We start from the raw sequence: 17,115 nt of genomic DNA, 5'->3' as shown, positions 1-17,115 counted from the left end.
TTTTGGATTTTGCTGCTCTTAAAATATGACATCTTGATGGAGTAGGCAGAATGCTACTAGCAGCAATCAGGCTTTTCCTTTTGTGATGGCTATAGCTTAGTTTTCATTCTTGTTAATTAAAATTTTCCATTTTGGGGTGCCCAGCATCTGTGCTAGAACTCTCCTGCCAGAACAGGTCATTATGACCATCACTGCTGTGATACAGTGCTTCATTGTACAGAATTTAGTTTTCTGGGAAAAAAAAAAATGCCAAATTATTTTTACAGAGTAAAAAGCGACAGTATGATCAAGAAATAGAAAATCTAGAAAAGCAGCAGAAACAGACAATAGAGCGCTTGGAACAGGAACACACAAATCGTTTGCGAGATGAAGCAAAACGCATCAAAGCAGAACAGGAGAAGGAATTATCCAAATTCCAGAACATACTGAAGAACAAAAAAAAGGAGGTAAGAAACAATGATGATAATATAGGAAATAAGGAGTACGGGCATAGCAAACAGTTGAGACTAGGTCTTCCAGAAGCCTTGTCAACCTCATGTGCTGTACCCAGTTGTAGAAGGGTTACTAGCAGTCAGTATTATTTATTCTGTTTTACTGCCCAAAGTGAAATACAAACAGCTAACAGGAAGACTTAGGTATTGTCTTAATCTAGAAAACATCACCAAATTAGAAGACTTTATTTTTCACAGAATCTCTTCTAAATTTTTTTTCTCAAATATTAAATCAAGAAAAAGTATTTTCTTAAAGATTGTGAAAAATATTAGAGATATCTACTTTAAAGAAACCCAGCTATAGCTGCTTAGTAAATACTTCTCAAATTTGAAGGAAAATAATATGGTCTTGATGACTACTGAGAACCACTTAAATTCCAGAGATGTGGGAGTTTTCTTTGTTAGAATAATTTGTTAGATTTTTGTTGAATGTGTGCTGTTGTTTAGAATTTCTTTATAAGAAGTGACAGCAGTTATAGGGATTTAGTTTTTTATCTCAAGAAGGAAAGCCAGGAGAGAAAAGTCTGGATAACCTAAAATCTTTTTACAGTTAATTTTGTATGTGTTAAGGCAAAGTGAATGGCATTCGACACTGAGATCTTATGCTCTTAATTTGCTTGATTAGAGTAAGATAAGGTGATGTGTTTCCATATGGATTTTGCATCTTAAAAGCTGTTTTATTTAGCTTTCAGATCAATTGTGTAGTGCTCATTTGTACGTAAATGGCTCTAGCGTTTGCTCTGATAGTTATTATACTAGACTCACAGAGGTTTCTTTAGAAATCTGTACTGTCCATGCTTTTGTATAGTATGAGCCTGTAGAACAAAACTGCATTACAAAAAAAGTTGTATTCAGTTTGAACCAGATGGTCATATGTAAATAACATTTTTTTTCTTCTTTTGCGGTACCTCTTGCATTTTTGAGTCTCTCTCTATTTACTGGTGATTGGGTCCTACATGGGAAAGCGGGAAGAAATTAATTTATTGCTCTGAGCCTAAAGCAGTTCTATCATGGAAACAGGAATAGCATGTGGTGATCTGGACTCTGTTTTCTGATGATGCTTCCACTATTAAACAAACAGACATTTGTTTTTAGATGCATGGGTTTGTATTTAAAGCTTAAGAAGGCCATTTACAGTTTGAAGGAAAATGCAGCTGGTACTCTAAAACTACCCATGCTATACTGGATTGTGCAATGCTACATTTTTGTAATTCTTAAAAAGAAAAAAAACCACATCAGCAAATTGACAGATGAATACTCAGTTGAATCAGCCAGGTTATATTTAGAATCTTTCTGCTTATCTAGTCTAATTCACCTTGGACTGAAACGCGTTCCATTCCACACATCATGAAAAGTTTCTTGAAAACATACTTAGTTATTGGTGGATTTTGATTTTAAATTATTCAGAACCAACCACTTAATATTTTATCTGCTTGTCTGATTATTTTAAAGACACGTCCCATGTAGATGTCATTTATGGTTGGAGACACTAGCAATGGCATCTTACAAACTAGTGTTTGAGACAGTGTCAGAAATAGCTGGTTTTCGGTGGAAGTTATTTTAAACTTCCAACCATTTTTCACAGCTTTACCATGAGGTAAATGTGCTCTGTAGCCCTTTTGCCATAGTGCTTCAAGAAAGCACCGCTTTGGCAGGTGGTAGTTTCCTAACTCTTGACTGTTCTAGCGGCTGCATGGAAATGCAAGGGGCCGGCATTTCTGGGAGCATGGGGCAGCATTTGCATGCAAACAGAGGCTGGCAGACACCTCCTCGCTGTGCTGCGCTGGTGGATATGAAGCACATGTTGTTCCTTCTCTCTTCGTAAAGCTCTTTTCACTAAACTAACATCCCTGCCACCAAAGTAATGCACGCTTCCCATACCTCTAGTGCTTGACCTGCATGTACTATGTTCACGATAATGCTTGCTGTGGAGAAAAAGTGTTCTTTTCGCCACCTTCTGCATGCTTATATACACTGTAGGTTTTATGTGAAGTGGAGAAAGCACCAAAAGAGCTGAGAAAAGAGCTCATGAAACGCAAGAAAGAGGAGCTTGCACAAAGCCAGCATGCTCAGGTAACAACGGCAGCTTCAAGCTACTAAAATACAAAAGGCAGCAGTATTCACACAGCTTGATGATTTCACTTCTTGTTGTTGTTGAGTGAATATGGAACTTAACTCAAACTAACCCCCTACACACTGCTCTATGTCTTCAAGTATTCCTGTATCACATCCCATAGATGTGATATTCTGTCTAGAAATGTAGGAACCATTTCCAGGTTTGTGCTGTTAAGTGTAATATTTTGTATTCTGTGCCAAAAAAAACCCGGTGTTTTTCTACAGCAAGTCATATTACGGTGCTTTTATAAGTGGTAAGTATCCCATAGGTCCATCAAATTATAAAGGTTACAGTCAGTTTTGAGCAATATAAATGCAGGGCAGGAAAATGTATATAATATTCAAGCATGAGGCATCTTGTTCATAGAAGTAGAACAGATGAGGTAAAATGAAGTTCTTCAGATGTCAAAGTGTAGGTGTATGGAAACCTTACAAGACATCATCTGTAATTTCATGCCTTCAGACTTGCTACTTCGATATGACCCAACTAGAAAGGGGGCTAGTATTTTAGAAAAATATTGGCTTTGTGATGGCCACAGCTTGTACAGAGTGAGCTTGCACCACAACAAAGTAGGTTTGGATTGAGTAACTTAAAGATTAAATGCTTATGTGAATGACCTAGTAGAAAATAATAGCAACTTTATTTGATTATGTGTTTAATTCAAGAGGGGATTTCCCAGGATAGAATGTGATTGAGTTGCAGCGTTCTCTCCATACCAAGGATGTGTGTCTGAACTTTTAAAGGAAACAATTAAAACCCTGCAATTTCATAGTGTTTGTACTGACTTAGTTTGTTTCCTTTGCTGATTCCAATTTGTTGAAGAGAGGTGAAAGAGACAATTTCAAAGGTGAAATATCCTTACTTGGAGCGATAAAGCAGCACTGGACAAGGTGCAGGTGTTTAGTTTTAGAATATCTAGAACTTCTGTCAGTGACTAGTTTTGTGTGATTAGCCTTGACATTTTACTATTTTAGTATTTTATATATTTACATTTTACTATTTTACATATTACTAACAAAGTAGATCTAATTTCTTCTTTTTTTTAAGAGCAGAGCTATATTTCATTATATTCTGACATAGGAAGTACATTGTGTCCCACAGGGCGTTGCTCAGGTTATGATTCAGTCTTTTCAGTTGTCTTCTTGTACACTCTTCAACGCACAAATGCAGGATGTAAGTCTTAAAATGCAAAACAAAAGAAGTTTTATTTCCCTAATCTTCCAGTTGTGTGTGTTCTCTTCTGCTCATATGTGCTGATCAATGTCACTGCTGTCTCCAAACTAGTTAGCACAAATTTATGTAATTATGCCCTATTCATAGTCAAAAAATAAAAATTACAGTAGTTATTAACTCTGGGCGAGACACTGAAGTTTCACACAAATGCAATATGATGCTGTTCTCTAGTGTTTCTTATTTGTTCAGCACATGTGAGAAACAATGCGTGACTTCTATGCTGTGTGTGCAGTGAAACCATGTATTTTAAAGATATCTGAGTTTATTTTAATATACTTATTGGGCAAAACCAAGTGGTAGTTTTAAAAAGATGGACTGTATTGCACTATCTGCCTTTTTCACCGTCCAACATGTTCTTTAGTACTAAAGTCCATTATCTTTATTATATGTGAGATTTGAGCAGATGTGGGAAGTGGAAGGGCCAGAGGGTTTACTGAGGTTGCCTGGTTTATCTTATAGTGCCAGCAATTACAAAACTTCTTAAGATTTACTGTGCAGAGAGAGCAACAATGATATTTAAATGACTAAGTAAAGCTCAAGCATAATTGCTTTTTGACCATGACTACACTAGAAGAGATTTCCCCTCACTCCCTCCAAATCAAAAAATTCCTGGCAAATGAAACACAATGTTAATTATGTGTCTGCACCCTCAGAATAAAAAACTTGTAGTTTTCTTATCCTTTTCATCTAGAAAGGGAAACAACAGTATTTTTCATCAGTCCATATATTTGATTAGGTATATCTGACTTAATTTTTGTACCCTCAGGACTGTCACTGACTTTTTACCAACTTACTCCACCTGTGGTTTTCTGTTACTTGTCTAAGTGTAACTCTGCTGTCCACTGGGAGAGATTAAAGCCTCATCTATTGATAACTTTCTGTGAAAAATGAAAACCAGGATTCTCCTGGTCATAATAAAGAGTGCTTTTAATGAACATTTAATTCCATGTGTTGCTGACAAATATTTTAGCAAGTAGCATAGTTTCAGTAATAAGACAAAAATACATAGCTCAGGAGACCCTTCCACTGATCATCTGTAGCCGGTGCTGTTTTCCTGCCTCATCCCATCTTCCTTCCAACAGACCATCTTTAACACTGCTTCATTATGTGTAACAGCAAAGGCTTCAGCTGCCACCTTGGCTTGGATAGGATGTTGCTATTATCCTTTCTTTTAATCTTTATATCACGGTAGAAACATCTGCTTTAATTTCTTGTTCTTAAAGAGTGTGTGTATGCATGCTTGCAGATGGGTTTGTTGTGGTTTGCTTGGGCTTTTTTGCATAGTCGCAAAGAAGAACAGCAAGGCTGTGGTCTTGGGGCATGGGAGGGGGATTCTTACTACTGCCTGTTCTTCATGATGTGATCCCACAGAGTGATACACCCCGGGTAATGAGGAGATGCAGGTGGTACAGGGACTGCATCAGGCAGGTGGCAAATTGCTTTGTGAGGAGCCAGCTCAGCTCTGGGGCAACAAGCTTGAAGTCCCGCAGAATGCAGTCCCTGCAAAAGCCATCAGGTGTCTTCGTAGCAGTCTTGCAGAACTCCCAACCTAAATATCTTTGCATTCATGACAGAATAAACTTCTTGAGATTGAAACACAAATGTGAAATCCAAGCGTGTAAATAAACAGGCTTTAACTAGTCATCCAAAGCAAAATAACCATAAATACTTCTATTTTCTTACATCCATGAATAATTAACTTTATATTGAGTACTTGTCTTTCACTAGCTTTGAACCTGCAGCTTGTATTGAGAAGAGGCAAGAGGTCAAATGAATTGCAGATTGCTGGCTAGTTTATTGCCTCTGGTCTTATTGCTGAAGGTATTATTTAAACATCAAATATATTTGTATGTACTCTACAAAGAAAATACAAGAGATGCCTAATTATATAGCAGAGACACGATAGCTCAAGTTTTCATAGATGTATTTGTTTTCATATATAGCTAATGCTGAGAGAACTGGGAGTTTCATTAAAATGTTATGTGGTTAGAAGAACATAATTTAATTTACTTTTATTGGTCTTTACCAGGAGCAGGAATTTGTGCAGAAGCAGCAACAAGAACTGGATGCATCTCTGAAGAAAATTATTCAGCAGCAGAAGACAGAACTGGCCACTATTGAACGAGATTGCCTCAACAACAAACAGCAGCTCATGAGAGGTATCCAGCATCAGACTCTCTCTTTAAAAGCTGATATTTGTGTTGTATTGTAGTAAAGCAATAGTCAGTCTTAAATTCATGAAAGATCTTCATGACTAATCCAGAACTGTAGAAAACCCACTTGCTATGGAATAGCATTTTTCTCAAAATGTGTTTGTAGGCCACTTCTACACATACGCTAGCGGGTAGATTAGAAAGCATTGTATTGTACTTTCTGAACCAGCCTTCCTCTTTTTTCCAGCTCGTGAAGCTGCAATCTGGGAGCTGGAAGAGCGACATCTGCAAGAGAAACACCAGCTCCTCAAACAGCAACTCAAAGACCAGTACTTCATGCAGAGACACCAGCTGCTTAAGAGGCATGAGAAAGTTAGTGTTGAGTTTGACGCTTTCTTTTGTGTATTGTAATATCTGGGGTTGTTGTCAGGTAGCCCCATGATGTCTACTGTAGCTGTTTGCTTCCACAAGCAAGACGACGCAGGTATTTTGAACCTGTGTATGTTCTGTTGAAATTTAAAAAATCTTAATTGTTTTACTTTAATAATTTAGTAGTATGTTGAAGTTAAAGCGGTCACATTTTTTCCCTTTTGATCTTAAAAAACCCCCGCCAACTACAACATCAACCTTTTTCTATTAAACATACCAAATTCCGCTTATAACCAGATTTGGCGTGTGTTTAAGTAGATCTGCTCATTAGTAAATCATCCTGGAATTAAATTATCAGAATGAACTGGATTAGCTTTTGGGCAAGTAGCTGACAACTGTCTCTTTATAGCTAAATCCTATAAAAGCCCGGAAGACAACACTTGTTTTCCACAAGGCATTTTGGTTTTTATAGAATATGTTAAACAGAGTAGTTCAGATTTTGAAAATGTAAACCCAATAGAGGGGTATTACAGGATCTCCTTGGTGGCTGGAGCACGAGCAACCTCCACTGAGGCTTGTTTCTGTAGATTTGGTTTATCCCCATAATGGCTGTTGCTTTCTCCAGCTTTTGCAACAAACTGGCGTTTCACAACTGCAGTAGTGGAAGTTCTATTCCACAGAAGTTTCCCCCTTTGAATAATACACACTTTTAAAAATGGAATTCAGGAGTCGAACAACCACTCGTAAAATGTATGTGTATTCATAGTTATTAGAAAATTTCATCCAGTTGTGCATGATCCAGAGTGCTCTGGAATAAGTGGAGAGGCCTCCCTTCCCATTTATATCACCAGGACTGGTTTCTGTTGGAAGAAGCCAAGTCAAACAGCTTGCTTACTGGTGAAAAGAGATGCTAATATTCTAACATAACAGTTACTCTGTAACATTTCCGTATGGTTAACATTTTAGGAAACAGAACAAATGCAGAGATATAATCAGCGCCTTATCGAAGAGCTAAAGAACAAGCAAACTCAGGAAAGAGCGAGACTGCCTAAAATCCAGCGAAGTGAAGCAAAGACTCGAATGGCGATGTTTAAGAAAAGTTTAAGAATCAATTCACTAGCCTCTCCAGACCAAGATCGTGAAAAAATTAAGCAGGTATTGAATAAGAACAGTTTCATTAGTGGAAATGCTTAAAGTGATGTAAGTGTGAGGATGGGATAGAGTACGCTCTCAGCAAGGTCACGGATGGTACAAACCTGGGTTGGTGCCCTGGGTCAGAGGAACTCATCCTTCCCCTCTGCGCTGGTGGGACTCATCTTCAGCGCTGGGTCCAGTCCTGGGTTCCCCCGTACAAGACAGACATGCATTTACTGGAGTGAATCTCACGAAGGGCCTTGAAGATGACTGAGGGACTGGTGGGTCTTGTGTAGGAGGAGATGCCTGGGATTCCTGGGATGCTTCAGCCAGAAGGAGGGGAGGCTCAGGAGTATCTTATCCATAAGTACCCAACAGGAGGGAGTAAAGAAGGTGGAGCCAGACTCTTCTCAGTGGTGCCCAGTGACAGGATGAGAGGCAGTGGTTGTAACTGAAATACAGGAAATCCAACTTAAAAAACCACTTTTTTTTAGTGTTAGGATGGTCAGACACAGGAAGAGGTTGCCCGGAGAAGTTGTGGAGATATTCAGAACCCAACTGGACACAGTCCTGCACAACCTGCTTTGAGCAGGGGGGGTCGATCTTCACTGGTCCCTCCCGGCCTCAGCTATTCAGTGATTCTGTGAAATATTTTTAAGAATACTTGATTTTTGTGAGCTTTTGAACTAAAACTGTAGGTATTCACTCATTCTTTAAAAGGGAATGTTGTGAAGATGTTTAGAGGTTTGCTTTCTACTGCTGCAAAAAAAGTCCCAAATCATGGTTTCATATGGTGAGCAGTGGAAAGATGACAAGTCTGGAAAATAGAGTCTCCTGTAGGTGTAAAATACCAACCTCAACTGACACTTGTAGCAACACTGCTGTGTCACTTCGCTTCAGGGAAAGATAACTTCAGGAGTCTGGAAGTGAAATGTGCTGCGTTTTAAGGAAACAGTGCAGACAGAGAAATGGAATAATAGACAAAGCTGCGAGGGCATTGCCTTTGTAAGAATTTTTAAAAAGAAAGAATAAAGAAAATATAGTTTTTGTTTAAATATTTAAAACCATTCTTTTCAGTTACGCTGTGTACATGCATTTTGTTACATACAGTTTTTTGACTCGCAAACTGTTGTATGAACAACATAAACCATCTTTTTATTTTTAATTTTAGTTTGCTGTTCAAGAGGAAAAGAGACAGAAGAATGAGAGGCTGGCTCAGCATCAGAAACATGAAAACCAAATGCGGGACCTTCAGTTGCAGTGTGAAGCGAACATCAGAGAACTGCATCAGTTACAGGTTAAAAATAGATTATATTAAATGAACATTCAGTGGGCAGACTCAGGTTAATAAGTGATGCAGGCAAAGCAGAAACATCTTTTCCTTCCTTTTAACTGGCTGTCGTAGGTTTTTTTTCAGCTTTGCTTTCAAAGACCTGCAGCATAATTGCTTAACCAGATTCATATACTTACATCAATTAATGATAAATCATTTTAAATGCAAGAAGAGCATGAACCAGAAGCAGACTTCTAGACTATCTTTCAAGTTCTCAGTGCTATTTTCTGTAGGAAACATTTCCTTTTAACCTGATTTTGCTGAAAGGTCATTAATCAGAGCAGAGGTAGGCAGCACCAGGCGGTACCTGCAAGACGTTTGTAGCAGTACATGGAATGAGGTGGTTTTTACAAAGTGCAGGCTGCCCTTTGTACTTGAGCTTCTGGAAGGTACTTGGAAGGAATTATCTTCTTGCGATAAGGAACTCTACTCTGTCTCTCTTGGTATGCAGTTTGTACCAGAGGCCAGATCTCCTTCTCTGTTAAACCAGCTTTTCCCTGTTTCAGGGACACAAAGCAGTTTTAAAGCATTAAATTATCACCTGCTGATGACCTTCACGTTGAGAGATCGTCCAATGACCGGTGAAGCCAGTTCTACTCTATTCACTTTCTTACATCCTGTGAAAACAGTCCCTGACTATGCCTCTAATGCGCCTCAGTAAATCCCCAAGTACTGTGGGAGTCTTGTGAGAGTTTCAGCTCGAGTAAAATTGAGCAGATTAGGACTACTCTGAGCTTCACTGAGAACAACTGGCCCCTGGCTGCACTCAGGTCCAGCCAAATGCTTGTCATTTTTGTACTCTGCGTCAGCCCCAGTCGGGACTGGAGCCCTAGAAACAAGAACATGGGGTTTAGAGGCTGCCACTGCCAACTGCTCTTAAAAATCAAAGATTTGATGTAGCCAAATACTTAATTTTTTTTTTTTTTTTACAGTGCCGCGAAAGTCCTCTGAAAGGCAGTAGTACCTTACAGAGAGGAATGAGAAGCCGATGTGTAGTTGGATTATGCTTTTCCTTTTTATGGAGTGATTCTGAGGCTGCTTCTGCAAGCCCATTTCTCTCTTCTCTAAGCCCCATTTGTTAGTCTCAGCTCCTTGGCACCATGAGTTGAAATATTTCCAAAAAACTACCTCCTCTTTAATGCAATCGATTTTAATAAATTACACAAACTGTCTTTAGAAAGCAAAGCAGAAATGCTGTACAACCTTGGAAAGCGTTATTAGGCAGTGAAACACAATTTGGAGTCACGCTGGCAGCTGCTGCCTTCACGATACTCAACTGTATATTTGGATTTACAAGTATTTCTTATCTCAATTGGTTCTGATAGTAAGATCAGCTTTTGGTAATGCAGCCTCCTAGCATACTTTTATCTTGTAACTATTCACGTCACTATTTACACGGAATAAGCTAATTAAAAAGAATTAGGACAACATATGTCACTGTACAAATGTTGAGTTGCCTAATCTGAATTAGTTTTACATAAGGATTATCTTTATCTTGTTTTAAGAATGAAAAATGCCATCTACTGGTTGAGCATGAGACTCAGAAGCTAAAAGAGTTGGATGAAGAGCACAGTCAAGAACTGAAGGAATGGAGAGAGAAATTGAGACCAAGAAAAAAGGTAAACCGGAGCCATTTCTGAATCAGAAAATAATTGAGAGTTGGATCTAGCAAATACAGACAATACAAAAAGTGTTGCAGAGGAGGAGAATAAGCTACTGTACGAAACTGCTGTAGATCATTGAATAATAAAAGATGTTAAATGTGCAAAAGCTGAGCAAAGGGCATGTGCAACAAAAAAGGCTTGTGTGTTGCTAGCCTTTTGCTGTGCTCCCTTTGCAGGGCACGTCTGCGTGTTTGCATATACAACCACTTAGCTGGAGGTAGGTCTGGTTTTAGGAATGTATTTCAGAAGCCAGTACATTATTACAAAATCGAGTGGTAAATAGCAGATAAAGGAAGGTGGAGGTTGGTTTACGTTTTTATATTTTAAAATGGAAAGTACTAGATCTTCACGTAGTTCTGAGAGTGTCCTGCAGGCAGATTATATTCTTGGCTTTCTGCATCTTGGTTGTCTTGCAGTTTAATAATTGCTAGGTGATTTTTTTTTTTTCCCTGTAATGGCATGTGGTGTTATGATGTTACATCAGACAACATGTCACCAGTGTATAATAGGTTTCTTGTACTTTGCCTTGCTAATCCTATGACAATCTGATTTGGGTTTTAGACGCTGGAAGAAGAATTTGCCAGAAAACTGCAGGAACAGGAAGTTTTCTTTAAAATGACTGGAGAATCTGAATGCCTTAACCCTTCAACACAAAGCCGGATTTCCAAATTCTATCCGATCCCCAGCCTTCACTCCACTGGGTCGTAACTCTGGGAACTGCTGTAGGGTTTTTTTCATATTTGGAATTCTCCATCCTCATCGTCTAACCGGACTTCATCCACGGTGCACATCAAAAGGCCTCGCGCCTTTGGTGGTCAGTGGAGACAATCAGTGTCACGATCAGTTTCTTCTCGGAATGGAAGAAAAAAGGTGTTGGTGTCTAATGGTAATGTTACGTCCTTCAGATGTTTCAAGAGTAAGTGGGGTTTTTATCTTGGTCTCACAAAGTTGTGTTATCTATGGTTTTGACTTTAAACCTAAAATATTAATTATATTCTTTCTGATCACAAAAAACGGTTTCTCATGCGAACATTTAAACGGTGTAATATTGATTCTGCTACTGTGTTCTTAAGTGTCTGATTTCTCCACAAGAGAATTCCACAACTGAAACTGCTGTGAGAGGCTTAAAATACTGTAATATTGAGCAGGGTCTTCATAGCAAGGACTGAAACTAATTACTCAGTACATGCCAATAATCAGGAAAATAAACCCTTGTGTTTAAACACCATTGGTAAGAGCAAAAGCCTTTGCAACTTATTTGAAAAGAAACCTCCGGCGTAAATTAAACCGAGCTGATCTCCATTACATATTTTGTCCATTAGTTCCATAATTTAATGGGGTGCTAGTTTAATTAATACAGTGCCTGAAACACTTAGATATGCTAATCCTGGCAACAGGGTAGTGTTCTGTCATTTAAAGAAACGAAACTCCTTAGCATTGTCGTTACTGTACAGACCAGAAGATTTCTTGCTGCTACTGCCATTTTTGTTGTAAATCCTCACCCTAAAATATTTTGCACTAAAATATGTAAAGGTGAAAGAAATGCTAACTTTAAAATGCACAGTTTATTATTTTCCTTAGCTATTACAGGTGGTAAGTTCTACGAATTGAAGAGCTGTAGAATGTATTTTTTAGGAAGCGGTGTGCGAAGTGCACGTGGTTTCTCCAACCGTACCTGGGGTGGGTAGAGCCGTTGTTCTGTTCCTACCAAAGCCTGTTCAGTTAAACTCCCTCAGAAAAGTGGAGGTGGGTGGTCGTATTTATAAATAACCATGGCTAAAGTCTCATTTGATTAGAAGTGTTAATGTGATTTTTTTTTTTTTTGGTCATTTTATTTTATAGAAAGATTTAAGTTAAATATATAGACAAACTACTTTATGAAGCTGGTTTTTTGCTTTTATGTTGCCATGTACTAACATAGGCAGTTTTTATTTTTCAAGTTCATAGATGTACAATAAGTTATTTACCTGACTGATCTGCAGTGGAAAAAATCCGAAATGTTTTCTCATACAGCTGGTAGGGAAATACAACCATATGGGGTCACTTTTACTGCACTCTTGTTGGTGGGTAGAGTTTGAGTCATACAGAGATGGGATTATCAGCTGTACTTTGGTTTGCTGGAGTTCCGTTTGTGGAATAGGATTTGCTTTCTGTCAGTCGAAGCCTGACTTTCTGGTCTCTTTGGGTATCAGCTGTACATGTTTTGTTTTGCTGGCTTGCATTGAGCGTGGGACTGGTGACCCTCTCGTGATGTTCACTTTGTGGGAACAGTATCGATGCATGTGAGTGAACTCAAAAATTAACATAGGACTTTAATCGGATGTGGTTTAAGTCTTGGATGCAGAATCCCTTGGACGTTGAACTGATACCTTCTCAATCAAGACACTTAAAATTTATAGCACAGTAAAAAAAAAATTGGAACATGCATGTTTTAATTTAAATTTTGTAACTTTTTGATAGCATAATTACTTTAATAGCTAGCCTTAATTTCTGGCATTTTATTATATAAACGTGTATTGTGTACTGTTGTAAATTCACATACCATATCTAGAATGTTACCTGTTGCTAAATGCAAAGTTCTTTAAATGGTTTATTTAGTAGAGTAAAAAATGTCTTTGAAGGCCTTTTACTTTTTAAGCTTCACCATCATAAATTGACTGTTACTAAAATATGATTAAATAATCTTCATCTCTGTATTTAACAGAATTTGTTTGCCGTTCTGTATGAAGTAGGCTCAGGGCTTTACTTGGTGAGTAGCCAGGGCAGGCAGATTTCCCTTCTGCATTATCGCTCCCTTCATCCACAGTAAATCCTCAGTGGGAAATGTTAATCTTGCATTTTTGACAGTTTCAGTGATAAATTGCTAATATATACAGGCCTACTGTTTACCTCTGTCTAAATCTTTTCAATCTTTTCTTTGAAGATGCTTTTCTCACAAGCCCCCACAGTCTGATCTCATTGTAAATTGTACAAGTAGCTGCGTTCCGTGATGCATGGAGGGATCGAGTGCAGCGCTTGAAGCTTCAGCATGTGCCTGGTCAGGTCTCGGGTAAGCGCTGTTAGGCAGTTGCAACTTTGTGAACTGTGCTGAGAGTTGGTATCAAGCGTGAAAATATGTTTTTCTGGGGGATAACAGGGTCTAGCGTGGGTACTTAGACCTTTAGGCTAATAAAATTGGTTGTAAGTATTGCAGAACACGAAAGAAGTATACAATATTGTATCAACGTCAGAAAATTCAATTCAAATTAACTTAGTCTCACAAGGGCCTGCAAGAGATCTCCTGAGATACTAAATCCAATCTCTCTACTGTCACATGTCACATCCTTTAATAAATGTTAGAAGCTCCCTCTCCAAGGCAGTTATGTGTATTTTCCTTGGCCAAAACAATGTACTTTGTACTGAATGTTTGGCAGATCTCATTTTTCCCCACAAGACGACCACAAATCAGTATTTGCTCACCTTTGCGTTCTTCTACACCATAAATACTGTCCATGGGAAAATGAGCAAAGGCAATAAAATGCATGAATCGCAGTGTAATATATCGGTTGTTTTCTTGTATTTACAACTGCTTCTCACAAAAACCCTGCCTGCAGGCCCACAGCCTCTGACAGGTTTGGTCCTCACAGGCTGGTCTTCCCGAGCTCTGAACATAGATTTTGGCACCTGCTGAGCCACCTTTCTTGGGGTTGGGCCTTGTTTGGTGCAGGAGCTGGTGGCTCTACCCACGTCCTCACAGGTCCTGGAGCTCGGCTGTTTGCAGGATCTTGTACCCTCTGCCCGCGCGAGGCTGCCGGCAGCCCAGGAACATCTTTGGCCGATCGACCTCAGGTGGTTCTGCTGCCCGTTTTCTGATGAGATTCTGCATCTTGAACGAATTCTGTGCCTGAGGAGGGGGGAAAAGGGGCTGTGTCGCCTCCTGAAGTCCCAGGGGAACTTTGCTGTTTGCTTTGGTCAAGAGGAAATGCTCCTGCATTTGTTCCGCTCTGACTCCCATAAACCAAATTTCTTTCTTTTCCCAAGCACTCCGCTCTCTCTGCTGAATACATGAGAAGCATGTACGGCATGAAAAGATACAATATTGAGGTGGTTGTTCTTATGATTGATTAGATAGGTCCTGATCTATTAACGCTTTCTAAAGGAAAACCTTCAATTAAATTGACACCCAAATTCAAGTTCAGAGGCAGCAGCACCGCACTGTCCTGACCAGTGGCATTCACTCAAGGTGATTTTTCCCATCACTTTTAAAATATTCATTCCAAGCTGCATCCTTTTTTTTTTCCAGAGGTTTCAAGTTGATATCCTTTTAAAATTACATTCATGGGTATTCAATATGTAATCAATCATATAGTTTAAAAAATTATTGTTCCGTCTCAGAGGACTTTATTTTTAATTCCATGCTACTGAATTTTTTTTTCTTAATAAATAGGAAACTTAGCATGTTAACTAAGACAGAGCCAAGCAAAGCAGTAATGTGATTACTTTCATCGACACACCACAATGTCTTTTACAATGGCAATTATCACATAGGAAGTTTAAGCTGATTCTCCACCCGAAACAGTTTCTGTCTTGCAAGTATTTCAAGGATACTTGAGTTATATGAAGGATTTGAAAAAGGCTTTTTTGAATTCAGGCACTTGAATCCACTTCTAGGTAGCCTGATTTTCACACCTTGGAAACACTCATTTTTGCAGAAAGCCAGGGAACAGCTCAGTGCTAGTTGCTTCTGCTGAAATGCTGCTTTTTGGTTAATCTCTGTGGGGAAGTGGGGTGAGTTTTTGAGCACAGTGACTATACCGTCACTGGAGGAAAAGGCAGGGAGGAGTGTTGAAGATGGTCACTGTGTAGATAACTTTCTGCTTCTTCGTTAGCATTTACAATCTGGTTGCTTTACTCCAAAATCTGTACTTCTGGATCTCAGAAGCTTCCTTGCATTGATGTGTCCACGCACATTTCCCACTCCCCGACTTCTGCCATCTTCGCAGCAGGTACGAAACCAGATCAGAGAGAATGAACCTTGGCACGCCAAGGCCAGGGTGCCCTGTCATTTCTCAGTCTTATAAAAGATGAGGACAGACAAAGGGAAGGAGAAGACAAAAGACTTTATGGTGTTTCTCTGCATTGCTTGCAGAGCTTTTAGTTCTCCATCCCCTTTCTCTTGCCCCGATCCTCATCCTTTGTTTCTGTAGCTACTTCTGTGCTTCTGGCATGGGAGCAGTCGGTGGTGCCAGAGAAGACATCTCTTAAGAACATGCTCAAAACAAGCTCATGAATTAGGAAGGACTCATGTGCTGTCACTGTACTAAAAGCAGAAGGGAGTCACTGAGCCCAAAGATACTCTAATTTTCCCAAATCTCTTCCACAACTACCAAGTGGTAAAGCCTCTTTCTTACCAATTATCAATCCTAAAATGGTGGAGAGAACAGAAACTAGAAAGGGACACAGAATGAAATCTGTTATGTTGAACTGTCGTACCCCGTTTTCTGTAGGAAAGCCAAGCACACTCCTCTGAGGCACCTCCAATCTTGCATTGTCCCAGCAGTTTGCTGAATGTTTTGTGTTAACTGCAAACCAAGTCATTTTTGCCTTACAGAATGCAACCAAAATCATGAGATGTACGTACAGGTCATGGAAGTGAACTTGCAGTAGCAGCCATACAACAGGGTTTGGGTGTTTTTTGTCTTGTTTTTAAAAGTAATTTGATTTCATGGCTTTCTGTAGAATATTGTAATAATTCTGCTGTAAATAAAATAAAATCACAGTTTGCTGAGATGGCCTCTGCTTCGTTCATGGAAAAGTCTCATGAAATACAAGTGATCCATGAGTGAACGGAACAATTTAGAATTGTTAAAATAATTGAGTGTAAAAAGTATTTTAACATTGTGCAATGTGGGACTCCCTGACAGGAATAGCCCGGGGTGGGAGTGTGGATTTAGCACAAAACAAAAAGGATGTTGTTTTCAGTGACTGCCCTGTCAGTGAGAATTCAACTTGGGGCTGTAGGAGCTCGTTTCTGCCCCCACCCCCTGAGGCTGTGGTCCCTCATGGTGCCTCCCTTCCCACTTGGGTAGAGGTGAAGGAACGAGGCGCTGCTGTTTGGCAGATGGTGACTGTGGCACGCTGGGACAATGTTACTGGAAACCACAGATGCCTGAGGAGCAGCTCGGTGTCTGCTTGGGTCATGTACCAGTGATGCGAAACACACCAACCACCATCAGCCACCAAAACCACCAGCTGTGTCTGCCCGTGGTCACAGTGAAGCTGGTGCTGACTGCCCAATGTAACACTGATCAGGCACCTTGGGGTGAAAAACACACTTTAATTGGGCTGTTTACATTAAACATTTTTTTCCCCAAAGTTTAAAAAAACAGAAAAAAATACAAAAATATTTTTAAAATACAAACTACACTCAAAAGTGCTTCAGTTCAGTCCCTGCGCATGTCACGTCTCGCTGTGCTGCTATGAACAGGCAGCCCAGGTTCCCTGCGAAGCACCTGCATGTGCTGCACCCGCTTCTGCGCCAGCCCCTCTGCCGACAGCGCCCGAGGAACTGAGCTCGGGAGGCTGGTAACGCACACAGAGACCAGAGCAGCGCAAAACAGCCGAGCAGGGAGGGCATTGCTTT

The 17,115-nt window shown here is 39.6% G+C and overlaps 1 protein-coding gene across 3 annotated transcripts in view; it reads left to right on the top strand.

Annotated features, from left to right (window-relative positions):
* SLK (STE20 like kinase) overlaps positions 1-16,260 on the top strand; it is a 52,022-nt gene extending 35,762 nt beyond the window's left edge. For 2 of the 3 annotated variants that reach the window (XM_065639534.1, XM_065639532.1), the window contains exons 12-19: positions 267-446; positions 3,709-3,780; positions 5,870-5,999; positions 6,241-6,365; positions 7,329-7,517; positions 8,668-8,793; positions 10,335-10,448; positions 11,055-16,260. In XM_065639534.1, coding sequence (XP_065495606.1) covers positions 267-446; positions 3,709-3,780; positions 5,870-5,999; positions 6,241-6,365; positions 7,329-7,517; positions 8,668-8,793; positions 10,335-10,448; positions 11,055-11,201 — 1,083 coding nt within the window. In that variant the 3' untranslated portion in view covers positions 11,202-16,260. The remainder of the gene's footprint in view (positions 1-266; positions 447-3,708; positions 3,781-5,869; positions 6,000-6,240; positions 6,366-7,328; positions 7,518-8,667; positions 8,794-10,334; positions 10,449-11,054) is intronic. The other variant, XM_065639535.1, reaches the window with a different exon arrangement.
* The last annotated feature ends 855 nt before the right edge of the window (positions 16,261-17,115 follow it).

The sequence above is a fragment of the Caloenas nicobarica genome, chromosome 7 (genome assembly GCF_036013445.1).
Source record: "Caloenas nicobarica isolate bCalNic1 chromosome 7, bCalNic1.hap1, whole genome shotgun sequence".
NCBI classification, from domain to species: domain Eukaryota; kingdom Metazoa; phylum Chordata; class Aves; order Columbiformes; family Columbidae; genus Caloenas; species Caloenas nicobarica.
Note: the sequence above shows the minus strand (reverse complement) of the source record. Positions and strands in the feature narration are given on the sequence as shown.